Here is a 27,549-nt window from a genome sequence, read left to right as displayed (position 1 = left end):
ATTTTATATAGGTTTGGAAGAAAGGTCAATGAATGGCATTTTGAATTAAATTTAAAGTGACAAGTTCATTTTGCAATAGTGTTTTTCTTCATATACATGGCTTAACTGAGAAATATGTGATAAACAGTTTCATTCTTGTTCTCACCAATTTGTTATGTAATTAAGTTCTACTGTAAAGTTCTAACACTGTATTTCAAAACATAAAATCATCTGGAAAGCCTGTAAGGAAATCAGCGTTCTCAACGCCTGGTATCCGGTGTCTTCCCTCTATGTACTGTGTTGCTGCAATTCAGTTCTGTTTTTAAGAGTCTTTTTAACATATGTAGTTCTAGAGTTCACCATTTAAAAATATCTCAGAATATCAAAGGAAGGATTTCACCCCACACAATGGCCACAAGTACTGTACCTGACGGGACAAAATACAAAAAGGCAGTTTAAGTACATTTGAGGAACATACAGTCCTGGTTCTATGTACAGTAAAAGCATTTTTAAAATATGTTTGAGAGTCTAAAGAACAGTGGAGACTGGAGAAAAAAAGCAAAGAATCATAGCAAACATGGTTTTCTGCAAAGAGAAATCTTGCAGAACCTGTAGAAGATCGCAGCATTAATTAATTCTTCTGTGTCAGATTTCTTACCATAATAATAGATTATTCAAAAGACAGAAATTGTGTGGAAAAATCTACTTTTAAAAGCCAAACAGAGCATATATAGTTTAACTGACTTGAAAATACAACAATAATCCAAAAACTTTGAAGTTATGTGCCAACTGATCCAAGTAACAAGGCTTAGGAGCATTCAGCACACTGACTTAGTTTACTCTGCCTCCACACCCCATTTCCAGTTTTCCATACTTTGACTTGCCAGCTTCTTTTCAAAGCTAGTGATGTCACATTAAATCCATGGGGGAGGTGATGACTGACAAGTAGAAGTAGAATAAGTTAACAGGGTTTTTTAAAACGAGGTACTGTCTTGTGCAGTTTTGCTAAATTGCTTTTTTAACATCCTCATTTTGTACCTAAAAATGACATCTTACTACTACAGGCCAGTTCTAACCTCCAGTGGGGTTCCATGACAGCTGTATCACCACCAAAGTAGGGCACATTTAGATTTCATGGAGTGGAAGCTGCCAAGTCAGGACTTTAATAAGGAGGAGGAAAAGGTACATTTTCACATTAACAACATACTGGATGTTCTCCTTTTCTTGTGATTTTGAGCAATTAGCCCAAAATTTAAGAAAAATCCATCTTTCTTAGTTTTTGTGTGTTGTAATTAAGCAGTACAAAATCTAACTGGATGGATACCAGCTGACCAATTTCTGTCCATTTTCAAATTCTCTCAGGCTATTTTTCACTTTCACAGCTCACCCTCCCTTTTAGGATCTGCCAGAGCCCAGCACATGCAGCTGATATTTTTCTAGAACCTGTACAGTCCTACAGTATGTTCCACATCTCAAACAACCAGAATTTTATAACCGAGGCACCAGGGCCAACTGAAAGACAGCTATATCAGATTGGAATATCATTCTGGCAGAGCCAAAGTAGATAAGGTATGTCAATTTAAAACTGATCAGTTAAAATGGATCCGCTTGTATTGCACACCAATTTGGAATTTTGCTGTTGTTCCTTTCAAAGCACCCTGTGAGCATACAGACTTTGACTATGTGACCACTAACTTACAAATTTAAAGATCACATAGTCAATCTCACTTTTTCTTATCAGAATAATAATAATAATAATAATTCCAACAGCTACGTTTTTATGGCAGTAAGGCTAAGATGTAAATCTCACAGTCAGGCAAGTCAAACTTATGTTCCCTACAGCAAACCTTACTAAATCATATGTATGTCTGCAGTATTGTAGCAGTGCTGGGCCCAGGATATTAGAGAGACAAAATGTGTCAGATAATATCTTTTATTGGACCAACTTCTGTTGGTAAAAGAGGCAGGCTTTCAAGTTGACACAGAGCTCATGCTTGTCTCTTGAACCAACTTCTGTTGGTGAAAGAGACAATCATGAGCTCTGTGTCAACTTGAAAGCTTGTCTCCTTCACCAACAGAAGTTGGTTCAATGAAAGATACTCTCATCCACCTAAGTTATATTTTGTACTACTACTACATGGCATGAGATTAAACTCTCTCTATATATGCAAGGACAAATTATGATTCATCTAGGAACCATAACCTTGAATGTCCTGACTTGATTCAAGTTCTAACCTTAACATTGCATTAATGTAGCTTTTTGGATTCAATTTGAAATGAAAAACTAGTAGATTGTGAAAATAAAGGATTGTGATTTCTTTCCCTAAATAACATGTTGTTACAATGTTTTTTTAAGTGCAAAAAAGCATAAAGGCACTTACCTAAGGAAGGTGCCATCCAATACACTACTGAATAATCCCAGAATTTGTCATGGAAACAACTTGCATGTAATGAAAAGGCCAGTGCTGGGTTAAATATTGCTCCAGTGAGGTTTCCTCCTGCAATAAATTTTAAACAAAATTAAACTAAACCATCTCTCTTGACTTGTATTTCTTTGAGCGGAAATATTTGGTATGGGGCCACAAATGTTAATCCATGATACTATATTAAATGTATGTTTTGTTACACTGGTAATAAACAGCACTAGCAGAACTGATTTTAAATACAGTTTAATTCTGATTTGGTTTGTCTGGTCAGGTGAACTGGACAGAACTATTTTTAAAACTATTTAAAAAACATGCTCTAACACAGGCTATAACTCAGCTCCCTTTCTGACAACATCTGAGTTTCCAGTGCATAGTGATAAGCCCTATCTCTGTGACTGTCCTTGATTGATACTATATAGTATCAGTTCTTCTACGAGTGCCCCCTGCATAGTCAGTCTCTCGGGATGCGCTGACCTGGTGCAGCTAGGACAGCGAAACCTTCTGTAGTAGTGCCTGTTAGAAGTGCCTTGTCCCTCCCCTCCCATCCCCAGATCCTGTGCCAGCAGTTAGGGAGGTGTGGCTACAGGAGGATCATTGGCGCCATTGCCACCTCAGTTCCTTCCAACTGCCACAACATTAGGACACCTTAGAGCTGTCTGTCTCCATAATTAGTACAATTGTCTACAAATAAATAAATTAAATGTTAGTTGCAGTATTGTAATAGTTAGTATAGTTATACTTAAATTAAAAAAATTAAATTAAACATTAAAACAACATAATTAACTTACTGATCATGACAGAGGTCAAAGTGAAGAAGCACGGTTTCAAAAAATGTGCATTGTTTCTGGCAGTCTTTCCTTCCTTCCTTCCTGTCTAGCAGATCATTATCCTTTGATAGCATAAATGAGTGGCTGCCACTGAGAGAACCTTGGAAAACACTGTTAGTGGTCGTGTCCCAGAGTGAATCTGAGAAACGGTCTATGAGCCGGTATGATCGAGATGTGAAAATAGGCATCCTGGAGGTCGAGAGCCAAAAACCAGTCTCCCTGTTCCAGTGCTGGAATAATCATCAATAAGATGACCATCTCGAATTTTTGAGCCTTGACAAACTTGTTGAGAGCTCTGAGGTCTAGTATGGGTCTCTAACCTCCCTTCCTTTTGGGTATGAGGAAATAACGAGAGTAGAACCCTTGCCGCATAGATGTTGAGGAACTAGTTCTATAGCTCCGAACTGGAGGAGGCAATCTCTCTCTTGTCATAGCAAATTCTCATGAGAAGGATCCCTGAAGAGGGAAGGGGAAGGGTGTTGTGGTATGGGTAGGGAGGTAAAATGAATGGAGTGCCTGGTTCGAACAATCTCTAGGACCTATCAAGTTTGTCAAGGCTCAAAAAGTCAATATGGTCACCTTATCGATGATCATTCCAACGTTGGAACAGGAAGACTGGATGTCAAAAAGCTGATGGTGGGTGTCATTAACTTCCTCCAGTGGTATCAGGAGGGTGTCGGCCACCCTCTTCACCAGCTCCTGGAAGAGATCAAAGTCGTCTGCCAAAGATGGTGGGGGAGGCATGATGGCTTTATTTGGAGAAGAGGAGGATATGATCCTTGGTGTCACTTCCTCTTCAGTATTGGCTTCTTGTTCCTCTATGTTTTGAGGCAGTTCCAAATCCTTGGATGCTGTGGCTAAGAAGGTGTGCCTGGAGGATTCTCAGGCAAAGCTAGAGCGGGTCCCAATATGGCCACTGGGGTGGCACAGTGCCTGGTGGTGATGCCCATGAGTGGCTGTACCAAGACGTTGGTGATGGGGCCATTTGTGGGTATTGGGCTCACTGTCTGAACCCTCGCTAGAGAGCAGAGAGACATGGCATAGCAGTAGGAATACTTCCCATGCTTGGTAGAGGCTCAGTGCAGAGGTCTCCATAACAAAGTGTGGGGACTCTGGTGCGTCCAGCATGCAGAGGTCTCTGGAATGGTGAGATTCTGCCAGAACTAATCGTCCTGGCATCAGTGGTGATGCTGGGGGGGGAAGGAGACCTGGTCCACACTGGTCGTTCTGGTGCCAGGCAAGCTGTTGCTGGCAGTTCAGAAGTGGACTTGCGTACAAGGAGCGTCTTTTTAGAGTGCTTACTCTTGTCCTTTGGTACCCATGACCTGGTGCCCATGCCCATCTGGTCTATGGGCCTGTCAGCAGTACCAGTTGCCATTGGTCTTCATGAGGCATGGATGCCAGACTGAGATGGTCTCAATCGTGAAGATACTGAGCAAGATGGTGATCACTTACAGGTATTTTTGGGCTCACTGAGGGGATTTTCTGCTCTCTTCTTAGATGATTAGTGAGAAGGGTCCAGAGCCTGTTTCTTCAACCCACATCCCTAAGATGTAGAAGGCAGTGGGGAAGATGCATGTCTACCTGGCAGGTGGGGCCAGAGAGCTGCCTCCATGAAAATGATCTTCTGGTGGAGCTCTCTGTCTTTGTGCGATCTTGGCTGGAGTTGTTGGCAAAGACCACACTTCTGTTGTATGTGGCCTTCCTAGAGGCAGTGAATGCAGTGACAGTGCTTATCTGTGATTGGGATTGCCTCTTTACAGGGGCATAAGAACATAAGAATGGCCATACTGGGTCAGAACAAAGGTCCATCTAGCCCAGTGTCCTGTCTTCTGACAGTGGCCAATGCCAGGTGCCCCAGAGGGAATGAGCAGAACAGGTAATCATCAAGTTATCCATCCCCTGTTACCCATTCCCAGCTTCTGGCAAACAGAGGCTAGGGATACCATCATTGCCCATCCTGGTTCCTGGCTAATAGCCATTGATGGACCTATCTTCCATGAATTTATCTAGTTCTTTTTTGAACCCTGTTATATTCTTGGTGCAGCACTTCTTGAAGCCTGGTGAACCGGGCATACCCTGTTGGGGGAAAGGGTCCAGAGCAGGTAAAAAGGGAGGAAAGAAAATAAAGTCTCTTTTTTTTTTTAAGGGTAAATAAGAAAGGGGAAAACTAAAACTATCAGTAGGAGACTAATTAATTATAGGTATGTAAAATAAGAAACAATAGTCTTAACAGACTGCTAATGGCTCTGTTTCTAGCCTGGGGCGGTTGAGAAGAAACTGAGGGGGGTTAGCCCGTGCATGCTGGCTAACCTGGTGGAGCAGCACGAGGAGAGACAGCACAGGCCTAAAGGACACTCCTACCAAAGTTCTCCAATCAGTAGTGCAGGGACACAAGCACATCTACAGTGGAACACTATGATATTCTGTACCCCAAAGCAACACCCTGGCACCCCCATATTTACCATGGCGATATGATTCTGATACATTTTATATGAAGTATGTCATGTAAGGTGTTAAAGGAAAAGTTATGGTTTGCTGAATAGGATTATCCTATTTGTATCTGTTATACCAATAAAATAAAAACCAGCAGGATCTTATTAAAGGGAAAAAGGCAGAATACCACATTTATTGTGAATACAGAAAGAATCACAGTAAGCAGCTAGTTATAGCTATAACATTCCATTCAATCTCATATTTATTCACACATTCATTCACACACACACACACAGGTTCTGCAAGGTTATCATCATAGTTACCAGCCTTAGAGTTGCTCACGCCAAGCCACTGGCCAGGTGGCCTGGACATGAGGAGGGAGCAGGGCCTTGTCAGATGCTCATCTGATGCTCCTGGAAATTGGTTTGCAGAATCAGACCCCAAAGTTCTCACTTTCTAGAGTCTATTTTTATAGGACTTTCTTCCTATGCTAGTCTATGGGAATTCCCTCATCATGCTGTTGCTGAATCAATCAGCAGATAGCACATTCCTGACAGCTCTGCGCTGCTAGATGTTATCTTGTTCTTTGGTTCTCCCATTCTTGAGGCTGTTGGGTGGATTCCAGTCTGCCCTCTGGGGGTCCTCTGGTTATTCCCACTTGACGCCTTCTTCAGCCGATGGACACTGGATTCTTAGGTTGGCACCTCCCTGATCATTCAGTTATTATCCACACCAAGCATTCATCCACATACATCCTCTATCTCTATTTTAATCACAATTGTTAATACAACAAAAGGGCGGGGAGTCTCTGGGTGCTGTTTCTGTTATTACAGAGTATTGCTTTGAGTCTCTCTCTGTGTGAATTGCTTTGAGAACAGACTCTGTCTTAGAATGTACTAACGCAATTAGCAGCTTGCAAGTTTCACAAATAGAGGGAAAGAAACAGTACCAAAAACCAAGAGACCTCTTAATTAGTAATACCCTGGGGAAACTATGGGGAAGCAAACTCATTTGTGATTTTAATACAGAACTTCTTTAATATGATCCAACATATGCATGTCTCATTTTTGTATCTAAAGTTATGAATACTATGTGCCAATATTTCAAATGTGTTTGCTCCTGGGTAACACCCACAAGGTAGTTTACATCCAGTTAAACCAGCTCATTGTGGATGAACCATTCAAGGTAATGGCCCATTAAGAAACACAATAGGCCATGAAAGAAGGGTATCCCCGCCTGATGGGCTTTCCTGTGAACATTCTAGCCAGAATAAGGATAATGGCCCCTGCTATGACTCATTGAAGTATGCATGGATCTAGACTGTTCTCAGTGGTAGCTGATGACAGAACAAGGAGGAATGGTCTCAAGTTGCAGTGGGGGAGGTTTAGGTTGGATATTAGGAAAAACTTTTTCACTTGGAGGGTGGTGAAACACTAGAATGCGTTACCTAGGGAGGTGGTAGAATCTCCTTCCTTAGATATTTTTAAGGTCAGGCTTGACAAAGCCCTGGCTGGGATGATTTAGTTGGGGATTGGTCCTTCTTTGAGCAGGGGGTTGGACTAGATGACCTCCTGAGGTCCCTTCCAACCCTGATATTCTATGATTCAAGGGCATGTAACTAGATCATGTGATACTGGACTCCACCTTGTGCCTGTGCTTTTCCCACAAACTGTGCTGGGGAGTGGCGACTTTGCTTGGAACAATGAAGTTCCCTCCACATGGAAGAAGCTATAAAACGGGGAAGTGATATCACTTGGCCTCATTCCCCGCACAACTCAACACCTGCGAACACCTTAGGAACACAGACTGAACAGGGGAAGGTGGTCCCAGGCAGGAAAGAGGGAATCCCAGCCTGTGTATGGAAGATTGCTGAACTGTTTGCACTATCAGAGTGAGACACTGCTTGATTCAAATCCTGTCTAGTTTATAGAACAGACTGCAGTTTGGTTTTGTTTCTTAGGTAATTACTTATAATCATTTAAAAACTATCTTTCTGTAGTTAATAACTCTGTTATATATTTTTTGCCTATAACAGGGTGTTGTTTGAAGTGAAAGGGAAATTTGCTCAGGAACAGGGGCTGGTGCTTTATCCTCCCCACATTGAGGGAGGGAGGGGCAGATTGGGTAATAACTTACACTGGTCAAGCTTCTGACCAGGGAAAGACCATACAGCTCTGGGGTCCTAGGCTGGAGAGCTGGGGGAAACTGGCTGGAGCCTCTCTATTGTTAGTTCATGAGTGGCTAGGAGAAGCATTCATGTAACTGTAGCTGGGTGTGCCCCTGCTTATGTACGGCTGTATAAGTGCAAGACCTAGAGAGGACTGCAGCTTGTCACAGCCCCACAGTATGAGAGGGGGCCCAGACTGGAATGCCAGAGGACTCAGCAGTACCCCAGTTCCAGGCTGCAACCCAGGGAAGTCTGTCACAAGCACTTATAGGGACACTACTCAAAGAAGAATCAATGTATTAGCTTACCCTTATTTTTTCCAAAACCTAATATAGGTAAGGAAGATGCTAGATTACATTCCTTTAGATAAAAAAAGAATACTCTCATATTACCTGGATAGAACTAAAGACTTCAGATCTTCTCCCAAGGTGTTTATCTCCTTATACCAGTTCTTCAAAGGGTAGGCCATTTCAGCTCAGTCATTATCTAAATGGGTCAGACTCTGTATTGAGGAGTGTTATAGGACAGCTTTACTTTCCTCTCCAGGTCCTGTTAGAGCTCATAGTACTAGAGCAGTGTTTCCCAAACTTGGGACGTTGCTTGTTCAGGGAAAGCCCCTGGCGGGTCGGGCTGGTTTATTTACCTGCTACGTCTGCAGGTTTGGCCGATCGCGGCTCCCGCTGGCCATGGTTTGCTGTGCCCGGCCAATGGGGGCTGCGGGAACAAGCGGCGTTCCAAGTTTGGGAAAACACTGTACTAGAGGAATGCTATATCGACAACATTTTTCAAGCACATTCCCATTGTTGAAATTTGCAGGACTGCTACGTGGAGAATAATCCATGCTTTTACAAGTCACTATGCACTAGATCTAGAATCTAGGACCAATGCTCATTTTGGCAGGTCAGTATTTCAATCATTGTTCAATTAGGACTCTGTCCCTCCTTTACTGAGGTACAGTAAGTCCTCACTTAACGTCTTCCCAGTTAACGTTGTTACACTGCTGATCAATTAGAGAACATGCATGTTTAAAGTTGTGCAGTGCTCCCTTATAACTTTGTTTGGCAGCCACCTGTTTTGTCCACTGCTTGCAGAAAGAGCAGCCAATTGGAGCTAGCTGATGGGGGCTTGGAACCAGGGTGGACTGGCAGCCCCCCATCAGCTCCCTGTGCGGCAGCCGCCCAGCAGGCTATCTATTGCCAGGAAGTTCAGCTGTCCCTCCCCTGACTGCCGTGTGCTGCTCCTGCCCTCTGCCTTGAAGCTGCTCCAGGGAACCTCCTGCTTGCTGTGCAAGAGCTGGCGGGAGAAGAGGGGTGTTAATGTCAGGTTGTCCCCCTCCCCCAGCTCCTTTACCCCATCTCCACAGAGCGGGGAGATGCGGGAGGGGGGACATGACAGGGCTCAGGATGGAGGGAGCTTGCTGGCAGCAGCTGCTGTCTCAACTTGCTGATCTACTTAAAAAGGCAGTGTACTAGAGTGGGGTCAGTGTACTTAAAGGGGCAATGCATGTCTCTCTCTCTCACACACACACACACACACACGGTGTGTGTCTCCTTGCCTAAGGAGGTTGTGAGGGCTAGGACTGTAACAGGGTTTAAAAGAGAACTGGATAAATTCATGTAGCTTAAGTCCATTAATGGCTATTAGCCAGGATGGGTAAGGAATGGTGTCCCTAGCCTCTGTTTGTCAGAGGGTGGAGATGGATGGCAGGAGAGAGATCTCTAGATCATTACTTAGGTTAGGTTCACTCCTTCTGGGGCATCTGGCATTGGCCACTGTCAGTAGACAGGATACTGGGCTGGATGGACCTTTGGTCTGACCCAGTATGGCCTCTTATGTTATGTTCTCTGTCTCTCTCTCACAGACACAGACACAGACACACACACACTGTGTGTCTCCTCCCTCCATTCCTGCTGCCTTGTAGATTGAAGCTACATTAACAACATGTTAACCCTTGAGGGCTCAGCTGAGTGCTAGTTCATCATTTAGCAGTAAGGCATTCCCTGGGAAATATCCCACCCTCTTCCACCCTCTGACTTCACCATCTCAAGCTTCACAATCATCATTGCTGTGTACAGTATTAAATTATTTGTTTAAAACTTATACTGTGTGTGTGTGTGTGTGTATATATATATAAATAAGTCTTTTGTCTGGTGAAAAAAATTTCCCTGGAACCTAACCCCACCCTATTTACATTAATTCTTATGGGGAAATTGGATTTGCTTAACATCATTTCGCGTAAAGTAGCATTTTTCAGGAACATAACTACAACGTTAAGCAAGGAGTTACTCTACTGCTTTCCAAACTTTCCCAAGGCTGGAAATATGCAAAGCGCATTCTAAGAAGAAACGTAGGTGGGTTATTTGTAACTGGAGTTCTCTGATATACACTCTGCATATTCACACTCCCTGCCCTCCTTCCCTGCTTCTGTGGAGTCCTAATTGTATCATTACTTGGTATTCTGCTTTAGCATTTATTCTCCAGTGCGCACTCTTGGTCAGGAGGAGAAAGGAGAGGACCAAAATGCTTCTAACAGGCTCTGCTACTGGAAGGTTTCATCACTGTAGCTGCACTGCGTCAGCACATCCCAGGAGTGTGAATATGCAGAGTGCCTACTGAAGAACTTCAGTTACAAATAACCTCCATTTCTAATTGCTGTTCAATGGAGGAAATTTATTAAAAGACTAATTTTATTCTATTTGTTGTTCCATTTCCTTAATGATTCATTATTAAACCTTTTGCCTTAGTAAGTAGGTGTTACTTTACAAAAGTTAATAAACATAACTGCATACATAACTTACAGTGAGGTAAATTTAAAAAACCAAAAACCAAAAAAACCAAAAAACCTACTACTGCTGTTACTACTCAACCCCCAAACAATAAACCAGAAACCAAAGCATATAAATGTACTTTGCATCTTTCCCTGTAAACTACCCGAAAAGCCTTGGCCAAATGCCCAAAGGGAGCAAATTCCAAAGGTTACAGACTATAGATTGAGAGATTCTGACCTCTGTACCTTGGGAATTCAGTGTAATAACCCATCAATTTAAGCTTCCATGAAATCTGAAACACAATGCCCAGACTGCACGTGACACGCCACACACCAAATGATAATAGAACATGAAAACAGTGATCACAATTTTAATATTAGACTAACAATTACTTTTTTATGTAATTTTTAACATTCATAGAATCACAGAATTATAGGGCTCAAAGGGACTTCGAGAAGTCATCAAGTCCAGCCTGCTGCACAGTGGCAGGATCAAATAAACCTAGACCATCCCTGACAGGTGTTTGCCCCATTTGTTTTTAAAAGCTTCAATGATGGGGGCTCCACAACGTCCCTTGGAAGCCTATTCCAGAGCTTAACTACACTTATAGTTAGAAAGCTTTTCCTAATAGCTAACCTAAATCTCCCTTGCTGCAAATTAAGCCCATTACTTCTTGTCCTACTTCCAGTGGACATGGAGAACAATTGATCACCATCCCATTTATAAAAGCCCTTAATATATTGGAAGACTTATCAGGTCACCCCTCAGTCTTCTTTTCTCAAGACTATGTCCAGTTTTTTTAACCTTTCCTCATAGGTCAGGTTTTCTAACCCTTTTATCATTTTTGTTGCTCACCTCTGGACTCTTTCCAGTTTGTCCACAGCCTTCCTAAATTGTGGTGCCCAGAATTGGACACAGTACTCCAGCTGGGGCCTCACCAGTGTCAAGTAAAGCAAGACATTTACCTCCTGTGTCTTACATACAACACTCCTGTTAATATACCTCAGAATCATATTAGTCTTTTTCACAGCTGCATCACATTGATGACTCATACTCAGTTTGTGGGCCGCTCTAATCCCCAGATCCTTTTCAGCAATATTACTACTTAGACAGTTATTCCCCACTTTGTTCTATGCCTTTGATTTTTCCTTCCTAAGTGAAGTACTTTGCACTTGTCTTCCCTGAATTTCATCTGGCTGAATTTCATCTACTAATTCTCCAATTTATCAAGGTCATTTTGAATTTTAAGCCTGTCTTCCAAAGTGCTTGCAACCCATCCCATCTTGGCGTCATCTGCAAATTTTATAATCATACTCTCTACTCCATTATCCAAGTCATTAATGAAAACGTTGAATAGCACTGGACCCAGGACTGACCGCTGCAGGACTGCACTAGATACGCCCTTCCAATTTGACAACAAGCCATTGACAACTACTCTTTGAGTATGATCTTTCAATAAGTATGATTCACACAGTTGTACACCCACCTTATAGTAAATTCATCTAGATCACATTTACCTAGTTTGCTTATGAGAATGTCTGAAGGAACTATTTCAAAAGTCTTACTAAAATCAAGGTATATCACGTTTACTGCTGCCCCCCTATGCACTAGGTCAGTAATCCTATCAAAGAAGGAAATTAAGTTGCTTTGGCATGTTTTGTTCTTGACAAAACCATGCTGACTATTCCTTATAACCTCATTATCCTCCAGGTGCTTATAAATTGATTGTTTAATAATTTGCTCCAGTATCTTTTCAGGTACATTATCTTACAGTAAGTAATTGCTAGGCAATAATGGGTGTGGGGAGGGAAATAACATCACATTTGCCTTATGCATTACTTCTTTCACTTTTTTTTTTTAAACACGTAGGCTAAACATAGGGATGATCTTGAGAGATGCCATGCACCTTCACCTCCTACTGACTTCAAATGCAAATGAAGATGCTCAGCATTTCTCAGGATTAGGCCCATAAAGACAAATGAAGTACATTATGGAAGCTAAATACATCATTAGTGTAACACCACTTGCATCAGTGAAGTTATACTGGGGATAATTTGGCTTTTTTGTTTTTTTTACTTTTGATGTGTGTCCTTCTGGTAGTGGCCATTTTGCTGAAGAGTGATATCTGCAAATCAGAATTTTCATGCTGTTAAACTGCCTGTGTTTAATCATGTGTGAGAGGGTTGTTTTTGCAGATTTTACCCAGGGTTAAGTCTTTTAAAGCTTGCTTCTAATTTTCCTTGGGTGAATAAATCAGCATGAACAATGAACCCTTACTGAATTTCAACTCCTATTAAATCCTACTAGAAGTGAAGGGATGTTTCAGAAAATGGACTGAATCAAGAGTTAAAACTTTAACTTAAAGATGGCTTGAGAGTTTCCTGCCACTAAAACAAAAGCAATATAACCAGAAAGTTGAAGAGTTACGTTACCTCTACAAGCAAGCAAACAAACAGCAACAAAACAGCTAATCCTCCCACCAGAGACAGTAATTGTTGATAGTGTGTGTGGGGGGGGGGGCACAATTTAAAGGTTCTGGTGGTATGCAGCAAGGTTCAGGGCAGGGCATATAAACGCTGGCAGAAATCATGGGAGAGGGGGACATCACCCAATGTGACCCTCCGTCCCATCCTCCCCCCCACATCACAGCATCAAGAAGCAACCTTCCAATCCATCATTGCTTCTGCAACGTGATGACATCACTAAGATTTCAACATCATTGGTGAGATGGAGTTTGCAAAATTACTACCAAGTGTTTAGATTTTAATTGTTTGTGTAATAATCTTAAGATTTAATAATTATCCTCAGGGCATTAAAATGCTAACAGCTTCTCGGGCTACACATCAGAAAAGAAAGAGAGGAATTTAATTGAAATGTAAGATTCTTAATATTCATTCGACTATCTGAAAACTGTTCCTTGAATGGTTTCTTTTACGTTACCAATTTAAATACTTCCTTCTATTTAACAGGACCTAGTTTATAAACTGTTCAGAGACTGTCCCAGCAGCAGGTAGTGTGGCTGCCCCAGGGACTGACTGCCTGACATGCTCAGGTGGCCCCAGGGCCAGCTGCACTGGCTGCTGCAGAAGTCACAGAGGTCCTGGAAAATCACAGAATCCGTGACTTCCGTGACCTCCATGACAAACTCACAGCTTTAGTGACGATGCTTCCCAACTGGTGGTGATGACTGAGGCCACGTTTACACTACAAAATTATGTCAACCTAAGTTCCATCGGCATACAGCCGCTGCAGTTAGTACATCGCTTGTGCGCGTGCATGCTTGGCTCCTTTAGTTGACAGCGCACAGACTCACCAGGAATGCTTGTATCGATGCAGAGTGCAGTGCACCCTGGGCAGATATCCCACTGTGCAACTCGCCACCACTCAGTGCACTGTCTTTTGGGAGTATTTGCAATGCCTGATGAGGCCAGAACAAGTAATGCAGGGGTGACTGGGAATATCGGGTCAACTTCAACGAAGAAGTGTTCTCCATCCCATGATTTTCATGCCTTTTCAAAATCCCACAAATGCACGTGTCCCTCCTTGCTGTTCACCATCTCTGACAGAAGAATGGAGCCTGCACAGCACTGCGCTATTGTCACGAGCATTACAAACACAGGGTGCATGATCTTGCAGTATTTGCAGAGCCACAAGAAAAGCTATGGGGAACATGATGATTCCTTGGAGACGAGAAAGAAACAATTCAAGGTTGGGGGTAGTGTGCATGGAGCAGCAGGAGATGATGAAGCGATGGTTCTGGGCTTGAGAAACAAGCTCTGACTGGTGGGATCACATTGCAATGCAGGTTTGGGATGACGAGCAGTGGCTGCAGAACTTTTGGATGTGCAATGCCACATTCCTGGGTCTGTGTGCCAAACTTGCCCCAGCCCTCCAGTACAGGGACACCAAAATGAAAGCACCACTGAGAAGTTAGTGGTGATTGCACTGTGGAAACTTGCAATGCCCAATTGCTACTGGTCAGCTAGGAATCAATTTGGAGTTGGGAAAACCACTACAGGGGCCACTGTCATGCACATTTGCAGAGCCATTAATCAACTCCTGCTATACAGGACTGTGACTCTCAGCAATGTGCAGAACATAGTGGATGGATTTGCAGCTATTAGGTTCCTGAACAGTGGTGGTGTGACAGATGGCATGCATATCCCTATTCTGGCACCAGAGCACCTAGCCCCAGAGTGCAAGGTCTGGTGAATTACAGGGAACTCTTTACTGACATCAGTGTGGGCTGGTCTGGGAAGGTGAACGACGCTTGCATCTTTAAAAATACAGGACTGTTCAGGAAGCTGCAAGCATGAACTTTCTTTCCCGCCCAGCAGATTACCATTGGGAATTCTGAAATGCCTGTAGTGATCCCGGGAGACCCAGCCTATCCCTTGCTTGACAGCACCAAAGAGCTTTCAACTACAGGCTCAGCAGGAGCAGAATGACAGTTGAATGTGCCTTTGGTTGTCTGAAGGGTCGCTGGTATTGTTTACCACGCGGTCCACTCATTTCTCTGAGCCATCTGAGACTGAGGCCACCCAACTTATTTCACATAAACTATCAGATGGTAACAATTTCCTGTCACCTCTGAACTGACCTAAACTAAACTAGCAATGCAGAGTCCATAGGCGCTACATCCCTTTATTGGGGTTAATAGGTTATCACGGTAATTATACAGAAAGTGATGGCCTAGTCATGGAGGATAACGGGTAAAAGTTACAAATTGATAGTAAAGGAGAGGGCCAAAAGTCACAGATGCATTATTTTAATTTTAAAATACTTCTTTTGTAATAGAATTGTGTAAAACTATTTATATCTGCTATCCAGTGCTTCCAGTTCAGCTCTGTAGAAGCACCAAAGCAGGACGGCAGACAGAATAGACCTGCTACTGTCATTTCTTCACCACTTTTCTGCTTCAGCCACTGCAGACACTTCAAAAACCAGCAAAGTAAATTCTGTGATGTCTTTAAAAAATCCAAAACCATAGAGATCATAAAATCTGTTATACTCACCCATCTTCCTCAAAATGGCACACCAGAAGCTCAAAACAAAATAGCAAATGGGTGCATTTTTAATGTAATTATAAATCAAACAAAATAAAATAGATGCTAGAGCTCCCATTACCTAAGGCCTCATCTAAACTAGCCTGTTTTCTGATTTTAAAAAATTCCAACTGTTGCAAATACTAGTGCATCTCATCAATTATTACGATGGTGGGAGTGCTAGGAAAGACAAAACAACAACAGCCCATCAGCATTTTAACTTGTATTGTGTAAACATGCTTTCAAATGGTTGTGGGTGCGTGAAGCTTTGTCTATTCTAGTGGTCCCACCATTGATACCAATGGTGAAGTTGCACCAACTGGAAATTTTTCAAGGGAAAAAACCCAAAAACCTAGCAGAGATATGTTAGACACCCCGCCCTCCACGGCCCACATACCTGAGCTCTCAGTGAAACTGGTTTAACTATTGGGAATTTTGGCATGAAATAACAAAGTTCCAAAATTTCCATTTTTTAAAAACCTGGAAATCAATGAGTCTTAGACTCCCATGACAAAAATTCAGCCTTATCCATTGACAATCCTCTGAGCTATCATTTTCCTATGAAGGCTTATTTGAGAATTGCCTATAATATGGCTTGGCAATATAAAATGAAGTTCATATTGATTTTTATAACTTTAAAACATGGGCTGCCTTTTCTAGCTTAGCTATTCAGTGAGCTGGGGTGGTTTGATTTTGTAGCTCCCACAATGCACAGCTGAAAGCTGCAGGTACAGTACATATTTAAAGTGATGGCACTGTATTATTTCCTTATCTTCCAATATCTGCTGACAACAGACCAACATCACTGCTGATCATGAGGAAAAACAGTACTTTTTCTGTTTAGTATTTAAACAAAATGTTTAATCGTTCACAGTGAAGTTTTTATATCACCAAGCATAGTATTTATTTCAGCAAAGGCAAACTACTCTGACATCGTAGTGTTTGATGTCGGGGGCGGGAGGAGGATAGCTCAGTGGTTTGAACATTGGCCTGCTAAACCCAGGGTTGTGAGTTCACTCCTTGAGGGGGCTATTTAGGGATATGGGGAAAAATCTGTTGGATGATTTAATTGGATATTGGTCCTGCTTTAAGCAGGGGGTTGGACTAGATGATCTCCTGATGTTCCTTCCAACCCTGATATTCTATGATTCCATGTTCCAGAGCCAAAGTATTTTTAATGAATATTTCAGGATTATACCAGTATTTAATAAGAAATATTGAATTAGATACTGACAGTGAAATCCTGTCTTAAAATGTGTAATTCTAGGACTGAAAGCTGCAGCTTGTGGTAAAGACGGAAGGAAATGTGCTACTGGGAAAACACTGCCGTTCTGTCAAAAAGCATGTATGCTAGCTGTCTTCGGGTTGCCATCATCTAGCCAGTAGTCTCTATGCCACTTCATGTGTTAAGTAGAGATCCTATCCTGATGTTGCGAAGAATGTGGCCTGCATACATTCTCCTCTTCCCTACCTACCTGTGCCATCATAATAATACAAGGCAGGCCCTTAAATATTAGATGGCCACCTCTGCAGACATGGAACTCTTGTAAATATATTACTAGAATGAAGTCTGCTATTTTGTAGATTATACAACATGTTTAGGCTGCTTATTGGGAACAATGGATAAATCAGATTGGGCAGAAAGGGTCAGGCAAGAAAATGAGACTTTTCCCCCCGCACTTTTATATTTAAAAAAGGAAGAAAAGAGGAGGAGCTAGAAGAGATATGTAAAAAGAGACACAGAAAGAGAGCGATGAAACTTTCCAACATACAAAAGTTTTTCTAAAAACACTGAACAGGTAGTTAGCTTATCATGCAAAAAGTACAAACTTTTTTTTATTTGCAGGGTTTTAATTTCATTTTTATCTGTGAGGGGCAGCAGGTTTAAAACAAAAGGAAGTATTTTTTCACACAATGCACAGTCAACCTGTGGAACTTTTTGCCAGAGGATGTTGTGAAGGCCAAGACTATAACAGAGTTCAAAAAAGAACTAGATAAGTTCATGGAGGATAGTTCCATCAATGGCTATTAGCCAGGATGGACAGGGATGGTGTCCCTAGTCTCTGTTTGCCAGAAGCGGAGAATGGGCGACAGGCGATGAATCATTTGATGATTACCTGTTCTGTTCATTCCCTCTGCGGCACCTGGCATTGGCCACTGTCAGAAGATAGGATACTGAACTAGACTGGCCTTTGGTCTAACCCAGTATGGCCATTCTTATGTTATGTTCTTATGAAGAACTCAACAATTTTAGGGGCAGGAGTTATTGTGCAGGAACACAGCTCTCATTCCTCCACTAAAAGCTAAGAGAAATTATTCTTGGGGGAGCACTGCTCCCCCAAACCTCCCCCCCTTCCTTTGAAGTGGGGACTCACAAACCAAAGGAACATGAAGTGGTAGCAGCACTAGGAGAAAGTGCCTTGCAGCCCCTAATGGGAAGAGGCAGGGGAAATAAATATATAGATTTAACATAAACTTTCTCTTTAAATGTCTTGATTTTCTAAATTGTATGGAACTGCATCGTATATTACAAAATTTTCTGGGAAAGTACCCCAGCTGCCACTTCATATCTGTTTTTACATTAAAACAGATTGTCCATCATGGTCAGAATGGAAGTGTGGAAAAGCAGAGATGTGCAGCTGGGTAGAGGCGCACACATACTTTTACACTTTCCGTTTGCTGACCAAAGGTCTGCTTTTGGACATTTTTCCTGTCATCCTTATTCTCTTTTCCTTGCAGTGACTCATCACAACAAGGTGATGCAGCACTACATTACTTCACAATGTCCAGACCTGTGATGGTATCCACCAAAACTGGTGAACTCTCCAATTTACCTTGAACTATTTTAACTACTGTTTAGGGGGTAAATTATAGTTTGACCTTCTTTTGGCTGTTGATCTAATTAATGAAGAGACTCACCTGAAATAGTAAAGAAACAAAGAATGATTCTCACCCTAAAAGTTTGCTTCAATCTTTTCTTTGCTCTTTCCCTCCCACATTCTCAGTCCAGGGATTTTTAACCCTCCCTGCCTCTCTCCTATGTTCTCCTGTCTCCTCCATCCTTTGTTGCTTCTTTCCCCTTGTGATTTGTTTTGTCCCCTCCTCTTAACAATGTTGTAGCTGCTAGAACAACTTAATGTTCATAAAACAGAGGAGTAGGAGATTTTCTGCCTCCTGTTCTCCTGCTATTTCCGAAGAGCATCAAGTAGCCAAATTTGGTGAATGAGGGATCAGCTCCTCTTCAACCCAGATAATAACGTAGTAGATAATGGAGTATTAGAAACTGAAGCAGTAGTCCTCCATAGCTAGTTTTGCATAGGAAACGGAGAACTTCTATAATCTCTCGTTATACAGATAATGATTAACACAACATTTTAAAAGGTTATTTTACATACAGTATAAATTTTAGATTAAAAAGTCTTCAAGGCAGTATCACTGTATTTCTGTTTGTTCTCCAAGGTACCTCACATGCTTTTGGACAGTTTTAAATATTGAGATATTTATTCTAAACCAAAAATGTAATTTGAACCTTAATAAAACACTACTTTAAAAAAAAAATCTACAAGCGATAAAAATTAAAGTTATACTTTAAAAACAAAAACAGAAAGGAACACCAGAAAACATAGAAATGCAAAGTTAAGGTACCTTAATCAACCTTGAACTTTTCCCTCATATTTGTATCCCCCTGGGCTCCCTGCATTCAAGGATGATACATGTGTGTAGGTATCACAGCCAGTTCACATTTTGAGCTACTGGTCTCATAAGGATAATGCATCAAAATATTCTTTATTAATTTGACAAGTGTAGTTTTAATACTATATAACACTTCATAGTACAACAGTAAATATTTTGTAGTATATTTTTTTTAAATAATGGTAATATTGCACATCACTTAATAAGCTCTTTGCACTTGAATTTTGATGGTCAGGGAGACTGGGAGTTACTGTGAAAATTATGGGCTGTGAAAGGTACAGAAGGTGTATTTCCATTTTTACACTATGCTTTTTAAATATAAGTGCCTTCCTTCAAACAGAAAATATTTAAAGACCTAAATTACATGGGACCAATCACTCATGTGTTTTTTGGTACTTCCATAAATACTATATGAAGAGTAACAAGGCAGAAAAGGTTAGTTTTTATAAAATCTGTTTGTACTTTCAAAAAGTGAAAGAATATGACATTGAGGGCTTCCAAATTTATTCTCTCTCAATCACTCCCTATAAAAGTCATTCAGTTTACAAATAACAATGATGATTTTTCTAACTTTCTTGCACAACATCAGCAGTTAATTTGACCCATCTAATATGTATATTAGTGGTAGTTAAAATAAATTGAGGTGTAACACCACCCTTTTGGGTCAGGTTTACTGGTAATTATATATAAGGAAATAACCCAGCTAGACTTTAGGATCCTAGTGAAAAATGTTGGTGATAGCAGTTTATGCTTAAATGCCCAGGTGAAAATTGCCTTATAACTTCATAAACCCTGTTTATCTTTGGTATTGTCCCCAAGTATGCTGCTAGGTACTTTACGGCATGCAAGTCTCTGTCCAGAACAGAAAAAAATAGAGGAAAAAATCGTTTTAAAAAATGTACACAAAACAAATTTGTTATGGAGCAAATAATAAACATGTTTGTTTTTTTTAAAAAACAATCGCTTTTTAGAATATAGTCACACCTACACTTGCAGCACAAAGCTCTTGAACGTTTACTAGGTCATAAAACATTCACCTTAGGCTGAAGCCTGACATATAAGAAATGTACTCTGATATATCTGGGTCATTCATTACTGAAGCACATGTCAGTTTGAAAAGCACACCCACAATTTGGCTTTTAAAAACAAACCATCTAACTTAGTTCAAATTCACAGATTTAGTATACTTTTTATAACACAAGTAAAATAATGTAAAATTTTTAAAATGGCAAATTACTACTCCATATTATGGTCTAATCCAGGGGTTCTCAACCTTTTTCTTTCTGAGGCTCCCCCAACATAACTACAAAAACTTCACAGCCCACCTGTGCCACAACAACTGTTTTTCTGCATATAAAAGCCAGGGCCAACATTGGGGGCAGAAATTAGGGCAATTGCCCGGGGGCCCCCCGCCACAGGGGACCCCACAAAGCTTAGTTGCTCAGACTTCAGCATCAGCCTTGAGCAGTGGGGCTTGCAGCCCCAGGCTTCAGTCCCATACAGTGGGGATTCATCTTTCTTCCCTGGGCCCCAGCAAGTCTAATGCCAGTCCCTCTTGGCAGATCTCTTGAAACCTGCTTGGGCCGTCCAGTGGGCCCCAGACTTCTGGTTGATAACCACTGGTTTAATCTATGTGGTATTTGTTGGAGAAAAAACTGAATGCTTGAAGTACATAACAATGAAAATGGCCCAGTTTAATAATTTATAAATATTAATCTGCAGCATTGTGAATCAGGATCTCAAAGCCTAAACAAGCTTTTGGACTCATCCCTCATGATTTTTATATTTGAGGATTATCTCATTCACCTATACATGATTTTCAGTAATATCTGAAAAGAACATTAAGGTTGCAAAGTCAAGCATTCAAGCTAAGAAATACCATAATTAAGTTTACCTGGGCAACCACAATTCAGCCTCTTTTCATGTATGCATTATAACAGTCTTGCCCAATATAGGAAGACTGAGGCAGAAAGAGAACTCAGCTCTCCAGAGTCCCAGTCCAATTGCCTTAACAGCAGGAGACCATTCTTTCTCTTCTTGCAACCCACTGCTTCATTCAGTATCCATCCTGTGCACTAAATGAGGCAGGGATCCAGTAAAACAAATAGCAGGTAATCATGTAATTAACAACTGTATCATAATGTTACATAAAGAAGGATGAATTACGACGCTCAGGCAACCTTAGTTCTAGAATTTCCTAACTTTTGAGTGGTTGATTTTGTAACCTTAATGTTCTTTTAATGTAGTTTTTTTATACGTAATATTCCAGTGTTTTTAAAAAACAAATTAAAAAAATACAAACATTCCCTCATGTTGAGCCATTCTGATCTCCTGCATAGATCATCAGCAGGGCTGGAACCCAAGAGCATTAGATCCACAGTTAGGGTGACCAGATGTACCGATTTTATAGGGACAGTCCCGATTTTGGGGACTTTTTCTTATATAGGCTCCTATTACCCCCCACCCCGTCCTGATTTTTCACAGGTTTCAGAGTAACAGCCGTGTTAGTCTGTATTCGCAAAAAGAAAAGGAGTCCTTGTGGCACCTTAGAGACTAACCAATTTATTTGAGCATGAGCTTTCGTGAGCTACAGCTCACTTCATCAGATACATACCGTGGAAACTGCAGCAGACTTTATATATACACAGAGAATATGAAACAATACCTCCTCCCACCCCACTGTCCTGCTGGTAATAGCTTATCTAAAGTAATCGTCAGGTTAGGCCATTTCCAGCACAAATCCAGGTTTTCTCACCCTCCACCCCCCCACACAAATTCACCCTCCTGCTGGTGATAGCCCATCCAAAGTGACAACTCTTTACACAATGTGCATGATAATGAACTTAGGCCATTTCCTGCACAAATCCAGGTTCTCTCACTCCCTCACCCCCCTCCAAAAACCCACCCCCATACACACACAGACTCACTCTCCTGCTGGTAATAGCTCGTCCAAACTGACCACTCTCCAAGTTTAAATCCAAGTTAAACCAGAATATCTGGGGGGGGGGGGGGGAACAAGAGGAAATAGGCTACTTTGCATAATGACTTAGCCACTCCCAGTCTCTATTTAAGCCTAAATTAATAGTATCCAATTTGCAAATGAATTCCAATTCAGCAGTTTCTCGCTGGAGTCTGGATTTGAAGTTTTTTTGTTTTAAGATAGCGACCTTCATGTCTGTGATTGCGTGACCAGAGAGATTGAAGTGTTCTCCGACTGGTTTATGAATGTTATAATTCTTGACATCTGATTTGTGTCCATTTATTCTTTTACGTAGAGACTGTCCAGTTTGACCAATGTACATGACCCTTCCCGGGGACACACACAAACTCATCCTCCTGCTGGCAATAGCTTATCCAAACTGACCACTCTCCAAGTTTAAATCCAAGTTTAACTAGAACGTCTGGGGGGGGGGGGGTGTAGGAAAAAACAAGGGTGGTGTAGCATTTGCTCAAGAAACTTCCTGAAAAAGCACAAGATCAAATCCGCACAGACACACCCCTGGAACCCCGACCTGGGATATTCTATCTACTACCCAAGATTCATAAACCTGGAAATCCTGGGCGCCCCATCATCTCAGGCATTGGCACCCTGACAGCAGGATTGTCTGGCTATGTAGACTCCCTCCTCAGGCCCTACGCTACCAGCACTCCCAGCTACCTTCGAGACACCACTGACTTCCTGAGGGAACTTCAATCCATCGGTGATCTTCCTGATAACACCATCCTGGCCACTATGGATGTAGAAGCCCTCTACACCAACATTCCACACAAAGATGGACTACAAGCCGTCAAGAACACTATCCCCGATAATGTCACGGCTAACCTGGTGGCTGAACTTTGTGACTTTGTCCTTACCCATAACTATTTTACATTTGGGGACAATGTATACCTTCAGATCAGCGGCACTGCTATGGGTACCAGCATGGCCCCACAGTATGCCAACATTTTTATGGCTGATTTAGAACAACGCTTCCTCAGCTCTCGTCCCCTAAAGCCCCTACTCTACTTGCGCTATATTGATGACATCTTCATCATCTGGACCCATGGAAAAGAAGCCCTTGAGGAATTCCACCATGATTTCAACGATTTCCATCCCACCATCAACCTCAGCCTGGTCCAGTCCACACAAGAGATCCACTTCCTGGACACCACAGTGCTAATAAATAATGGTCACATAAACACCACCCTATACCGGAAACCTACTGACCACTATTCCTACCTGCATGCCTCCAGCTTTCACCCTGACCACACCACACAATCCATCGTCTACAGCCAACTCTGCGATACAACCGCATTTGCTCCAACCCCTCAGACAGAGACAAACACCTACAAGATCTCTGTCAAGCTTTCTTACAACTACAATACCCACCTGCGGAAGTGAAGAAACAGATTGATAGAGCCAGAAGAGTTCCCAGAAGTCACCTACTACAGGACAGGCCTAACAAAGAAAATAACAGAACGCCACTAGCCGTCACCTTCAGCCCCCAACTAAAACCCCTCCAACGCATTATTAAGGATCTACAACCTATCCTGAAGGAATGACCCAACACTCTCACAAATCTTGGGAGACAGGCCAGTCCTTGCCTACAGACAGCCCCACAACCTGAAGCAAATACTCACCAACAACCACATACCACACAACAGAACCACTAACCCAGGAACTCATCCTTGCAACAAAGCCCGTTGCCAACTGTGCTCACAAATCTATTCAGGGGACACCATCACAGGGCCTAATAACATCAGCCACACTATCAGAGGCTCGTTCACCTGCACATCCACCAATGTGATATATGCCATCATGTGCCAGCAATGCCCCTCTGCCATGTACATTGGTCAAACTGGACAGTCTCTACGTAAAAGAATAAATGGACACAAATCAGATGTCAAGAATTATAACATTTATAAACCAGTCGGAGAACACTTCAATCTCTCTGGTCACACAATCACAGACATGAAGGTCGCTATCTTAAAACAAAAAATCTTCAAATCCAGATTCCAGCGAGAAACTGCTGAATTGGAATTCATTTGCAAATTGGATACTATTAATTTAGGCTTAAATAGAGACTGGGAGTGGCTAAGTCATTATGCAAGGTAGCCTATTTCCTCTTGTTTTTTCCTTCCCCCCCCCCCCCCGATATTCTGGTTTAACTTGGATTTAAACTTGGAGAGTGGTCAGTTTGGACGAGCTATTACCAGCAGGAGAGTGAGTCTGTGTGTGTATGGGGGTGGGTTTTTGGAGGGGGGTGAGGGAGTGAGAGAACCTGGATTTGTGCAGGAAATGGCCTAAGTTCATTATCATGCACATTGTGTAAAGAGTTGTCACTTTGGATGGGCTATCACCAGCAGGAGGGTGAATTTGTGTGGGGGGGTGGAGGGTGAGAAAACCTGGATTTGTGCTGGAAATGGCCTAACCTGACGATTACTTTAGATAAGCTATTACCAGCAGGACAGTGGGGTGGGAGGAGGTATTGTTTCATATTCTCTGTGTATATATAAAGTCTGCTGCAGTTTCCACGGTATGTATCTGATGAAGTGAGCTGTAGCTCACGAAAGCTCATGCTCAAATAAATTGGTTAGTCTCTAAGGTGCCACAAGGACTCCTTTTCTTTTTGCTGATTTTTCACATTTGCTGTCTAGTCACCCTATCCACAGTGCAGAAATCTACCATTTGAGTTAACTAACAGCAGTAACAGGCCACTATCCTCTATGAGGACCAGCCACTAAGGGGATGACATGACACATACTTTGGCTTACACATATATTTGCTAGACAGCAGAGTAATGTTAGTAATCAGGAATCTTGTGTTATATTTTATGCTGTCAGAATACTATAATCTAGTGTATACCCCTCTTCTAAGACTTTTGCTGAAAAATTCAGATAAGACACTTAAAATCTGTTAGGAAGCACCACCACGTTGCATTTGTCCTCAAAATTTCACTTCAGAATGTAGTTCAAAATTGCTAAACTTTTTTCTGCAAATCTTTATGGACTTGCTCCATTCTTCCTGGTCTTGTTTAGATTAGAGTTGCTGGTTGTGCTGTAACTTGAATTAATTGATTGCCAATTAACACTACCGTGTATACACTTGAGACACATTTGTTCCTGGTCATGGTTAGAGTCCTGCACGGATACAAAATTTGTATCCACAGCCAATCCACGATCTTCAAACATAGTCCACGGATATCCGCCGATTTGCAGGAGTCTAGTCACGGTTTACCTGAAGTCTCAGTGTAATATACCTAATTAAATCACACTGGTGTAAACCGTGCTTTACGTGTGAGTAGTATAACTATGTTAAGGATTTGCCCATTGATGTTACTCAGTAGTTCTCAATCAGGGGTCCGGGCCCCCGTGGGGTGCCATGAGCAGGTTTCAGGGGGTCGGCCAAGCAGGGTCGGCATTATACTTGCTGGAGCCCAGGGCGGAAAGTTCAAGCCCCGCTGTGTGGGGCAGAATCCCGAGGCCCCAAGCCCCACCACCTGGCCCGGCACTGAAGCCGAAGCCTGTGCAACTTAGCTTTGTGGCATGGGGCCCTGGTAGGCAATTGCCCTGCTTGCTACCCCCTAACGCAGGCCCTGGCTTTTAATCTACTGGATATGCAGAAAAAGAGTTGTGGCACAGGTGGGCCATGAAGTTTTTATAGCATGTTGGGGGTGGCTCACAAAGAAAAAGGTTGAGAACCTCTGATGTACCTGATGTATTATGATGTAGTTAAACTGATGCAAATGTATTGACACAAGTTGTATGAAAGATGTCATGTAATATAAAGTTGTATTATGAAAGGATTTTTCTGTTTGTTTCAGTAAAATATTTAAAAGAACCATCTGGAGAAATTCTTTATACTTAGTTTTACCCATTATAAAACTGTTATAGATTGCAAATTCTTTAGAACAGAGATTTCACTTCACTTCATTCTCAGGCCCCAATCCTGGAATGGGATCTATGCAGGTAGACCTTTACATCTATACAGAGTCCAAATGAAGTATCCCCATCCTGTTCAGCTTACTGGATCAAGGCCTTTGTTCAGTATTTTTTGTAAGCTGTAAAGCACAACAGCACTACAGAAACAATTTTGCATGCACACATTTTTTAACACATCACATAATTCATAAATATCTATAACTTGAGACCACCATTGACAAAAAAAAAAGGGAACTAACCTCCATACACCAGCATAGTAATGAGAAGAGCAATTAGGTGGACTCTGAGCCTGGGTTTAACTGACTCAAATTGCAGTATGGTCAGCTGGAACACGGTGGAGAAGAGCAGCTCTATGCAAAAAGCCTGGGTCTCAGTGGTTTGGATGGGATTACAGCAGCCCTCGGACAGTGCCTCAGAGTGCACGTTGATGATCCCCATGGACCAGATGCAGTGCATGTAAATTCTGGCCAGCACTGCACCAGCGAACTGGGCTCCAATCTTCAGCCCGCCTTGCTTGACTGAGATCCCACCATCCAAGATTTGATGCAGAGTGCCACAGGGGTTGCATGTGCTGCCAGTCAGTGTCAATCCATGCAGAACAGTAAAAATGTAGGTGAGGGTGAGGGCAACATGTGGCTTAGGCTGCACATTGGCCAGCAGCCGGAGCTCATTGGTGCAGGCACAGATTTGGAAAGTGGCAAACACCTCCAGGAGAAACGTGCGAGGGCGTTGGGTGTACATATGACCTTGGGTTAGCTTCCGGCACCCTCCTACCAACATCATGGTGCCAGCCATCAGCAGGAGCGAGATCCAGGTCTCATCCAGAACCATAGTGAGGCCCAGGCTGACACAGGCCAGGACTTCTCCCAGCACAGGGGCAATTACACTCAGGTCCTGGGCTCAGCCCTCTCCAGCCCTGCTTCCCCTGCTGCCTGTGAGGGGGGGACTCTGCTTCTCCACAGCCTGTCAGGCGAGTGTCTCAGCTCTTCCCCTCTCCTGCCAAGCTCCCCCCACAGCCTGTCGGGGTGTGTGTGTGTGTGTGACTCAGCTCCCCCCTCTCCTGCCAAGCTCCCCCCACAGCCTGTCGGGTGTGTGTGTGTGTGTGACTCAGCTCCCCCCTCTCCTGCCAAGCTCCCCCCACAGCCTGTCGGGGGGGGGGTGACTCAGCTCCCCCCTCTCCTGCCAAGCTCCCCCCACAGCCTGTCGGGGGGGGGTGACTCAGTCCCCCCCTCTCCTGCCAAGCTCCCCCCACAGCCTGTCGGGGGGGGTGACTCAGTCCCCCCCTCT

General features: G+C 42.5%; 1 protein-coding gene across 1 annotated transcript; it reads right to left on the bottom strand.

The window, feature by feature from the left end:
• Positions 1 to 353: 353 nt before the first annotated feature.
• Positions 354 to 27,093, bottom strand: AQP11 (aquaporin 11). Its single transcript, XM_077842021.1, has 3 exons — positions 26,502 to 27,093; positions 2,361 to 2,477; positions 354 to 406 (listed from the first exon to the last, which is right to left on the bottom strand). The coding sequence occupies exons 1-3, from the start codon at positions 27,091 to 27,093 to the stop codon at positions 354 to 356; spliced, it is 762 nt and encodes a 253-aa protein (XP_077698147.1).
• Between the last annotated feature and the right edge of the window lie 456 nt (positions 27,094 to 27,549).

Source organism: Eretmochelys imbricata, chromosome 1 (genome assembly GCF_965152235.1).
Source record: "Eretmochelys imbricata isolate rEreImb1 chromosome 1, rEreImb1.hap1, whole genome shotgun sequence".
NCBI lineage: Eukaryota > Metazoa > Chordata > Testudines > Cheloniidae > Eretmochelys > Eretmochelys imbricata.
This window is presented reverse-complemented; position numbering and strand designations above follow the sequence as displayed.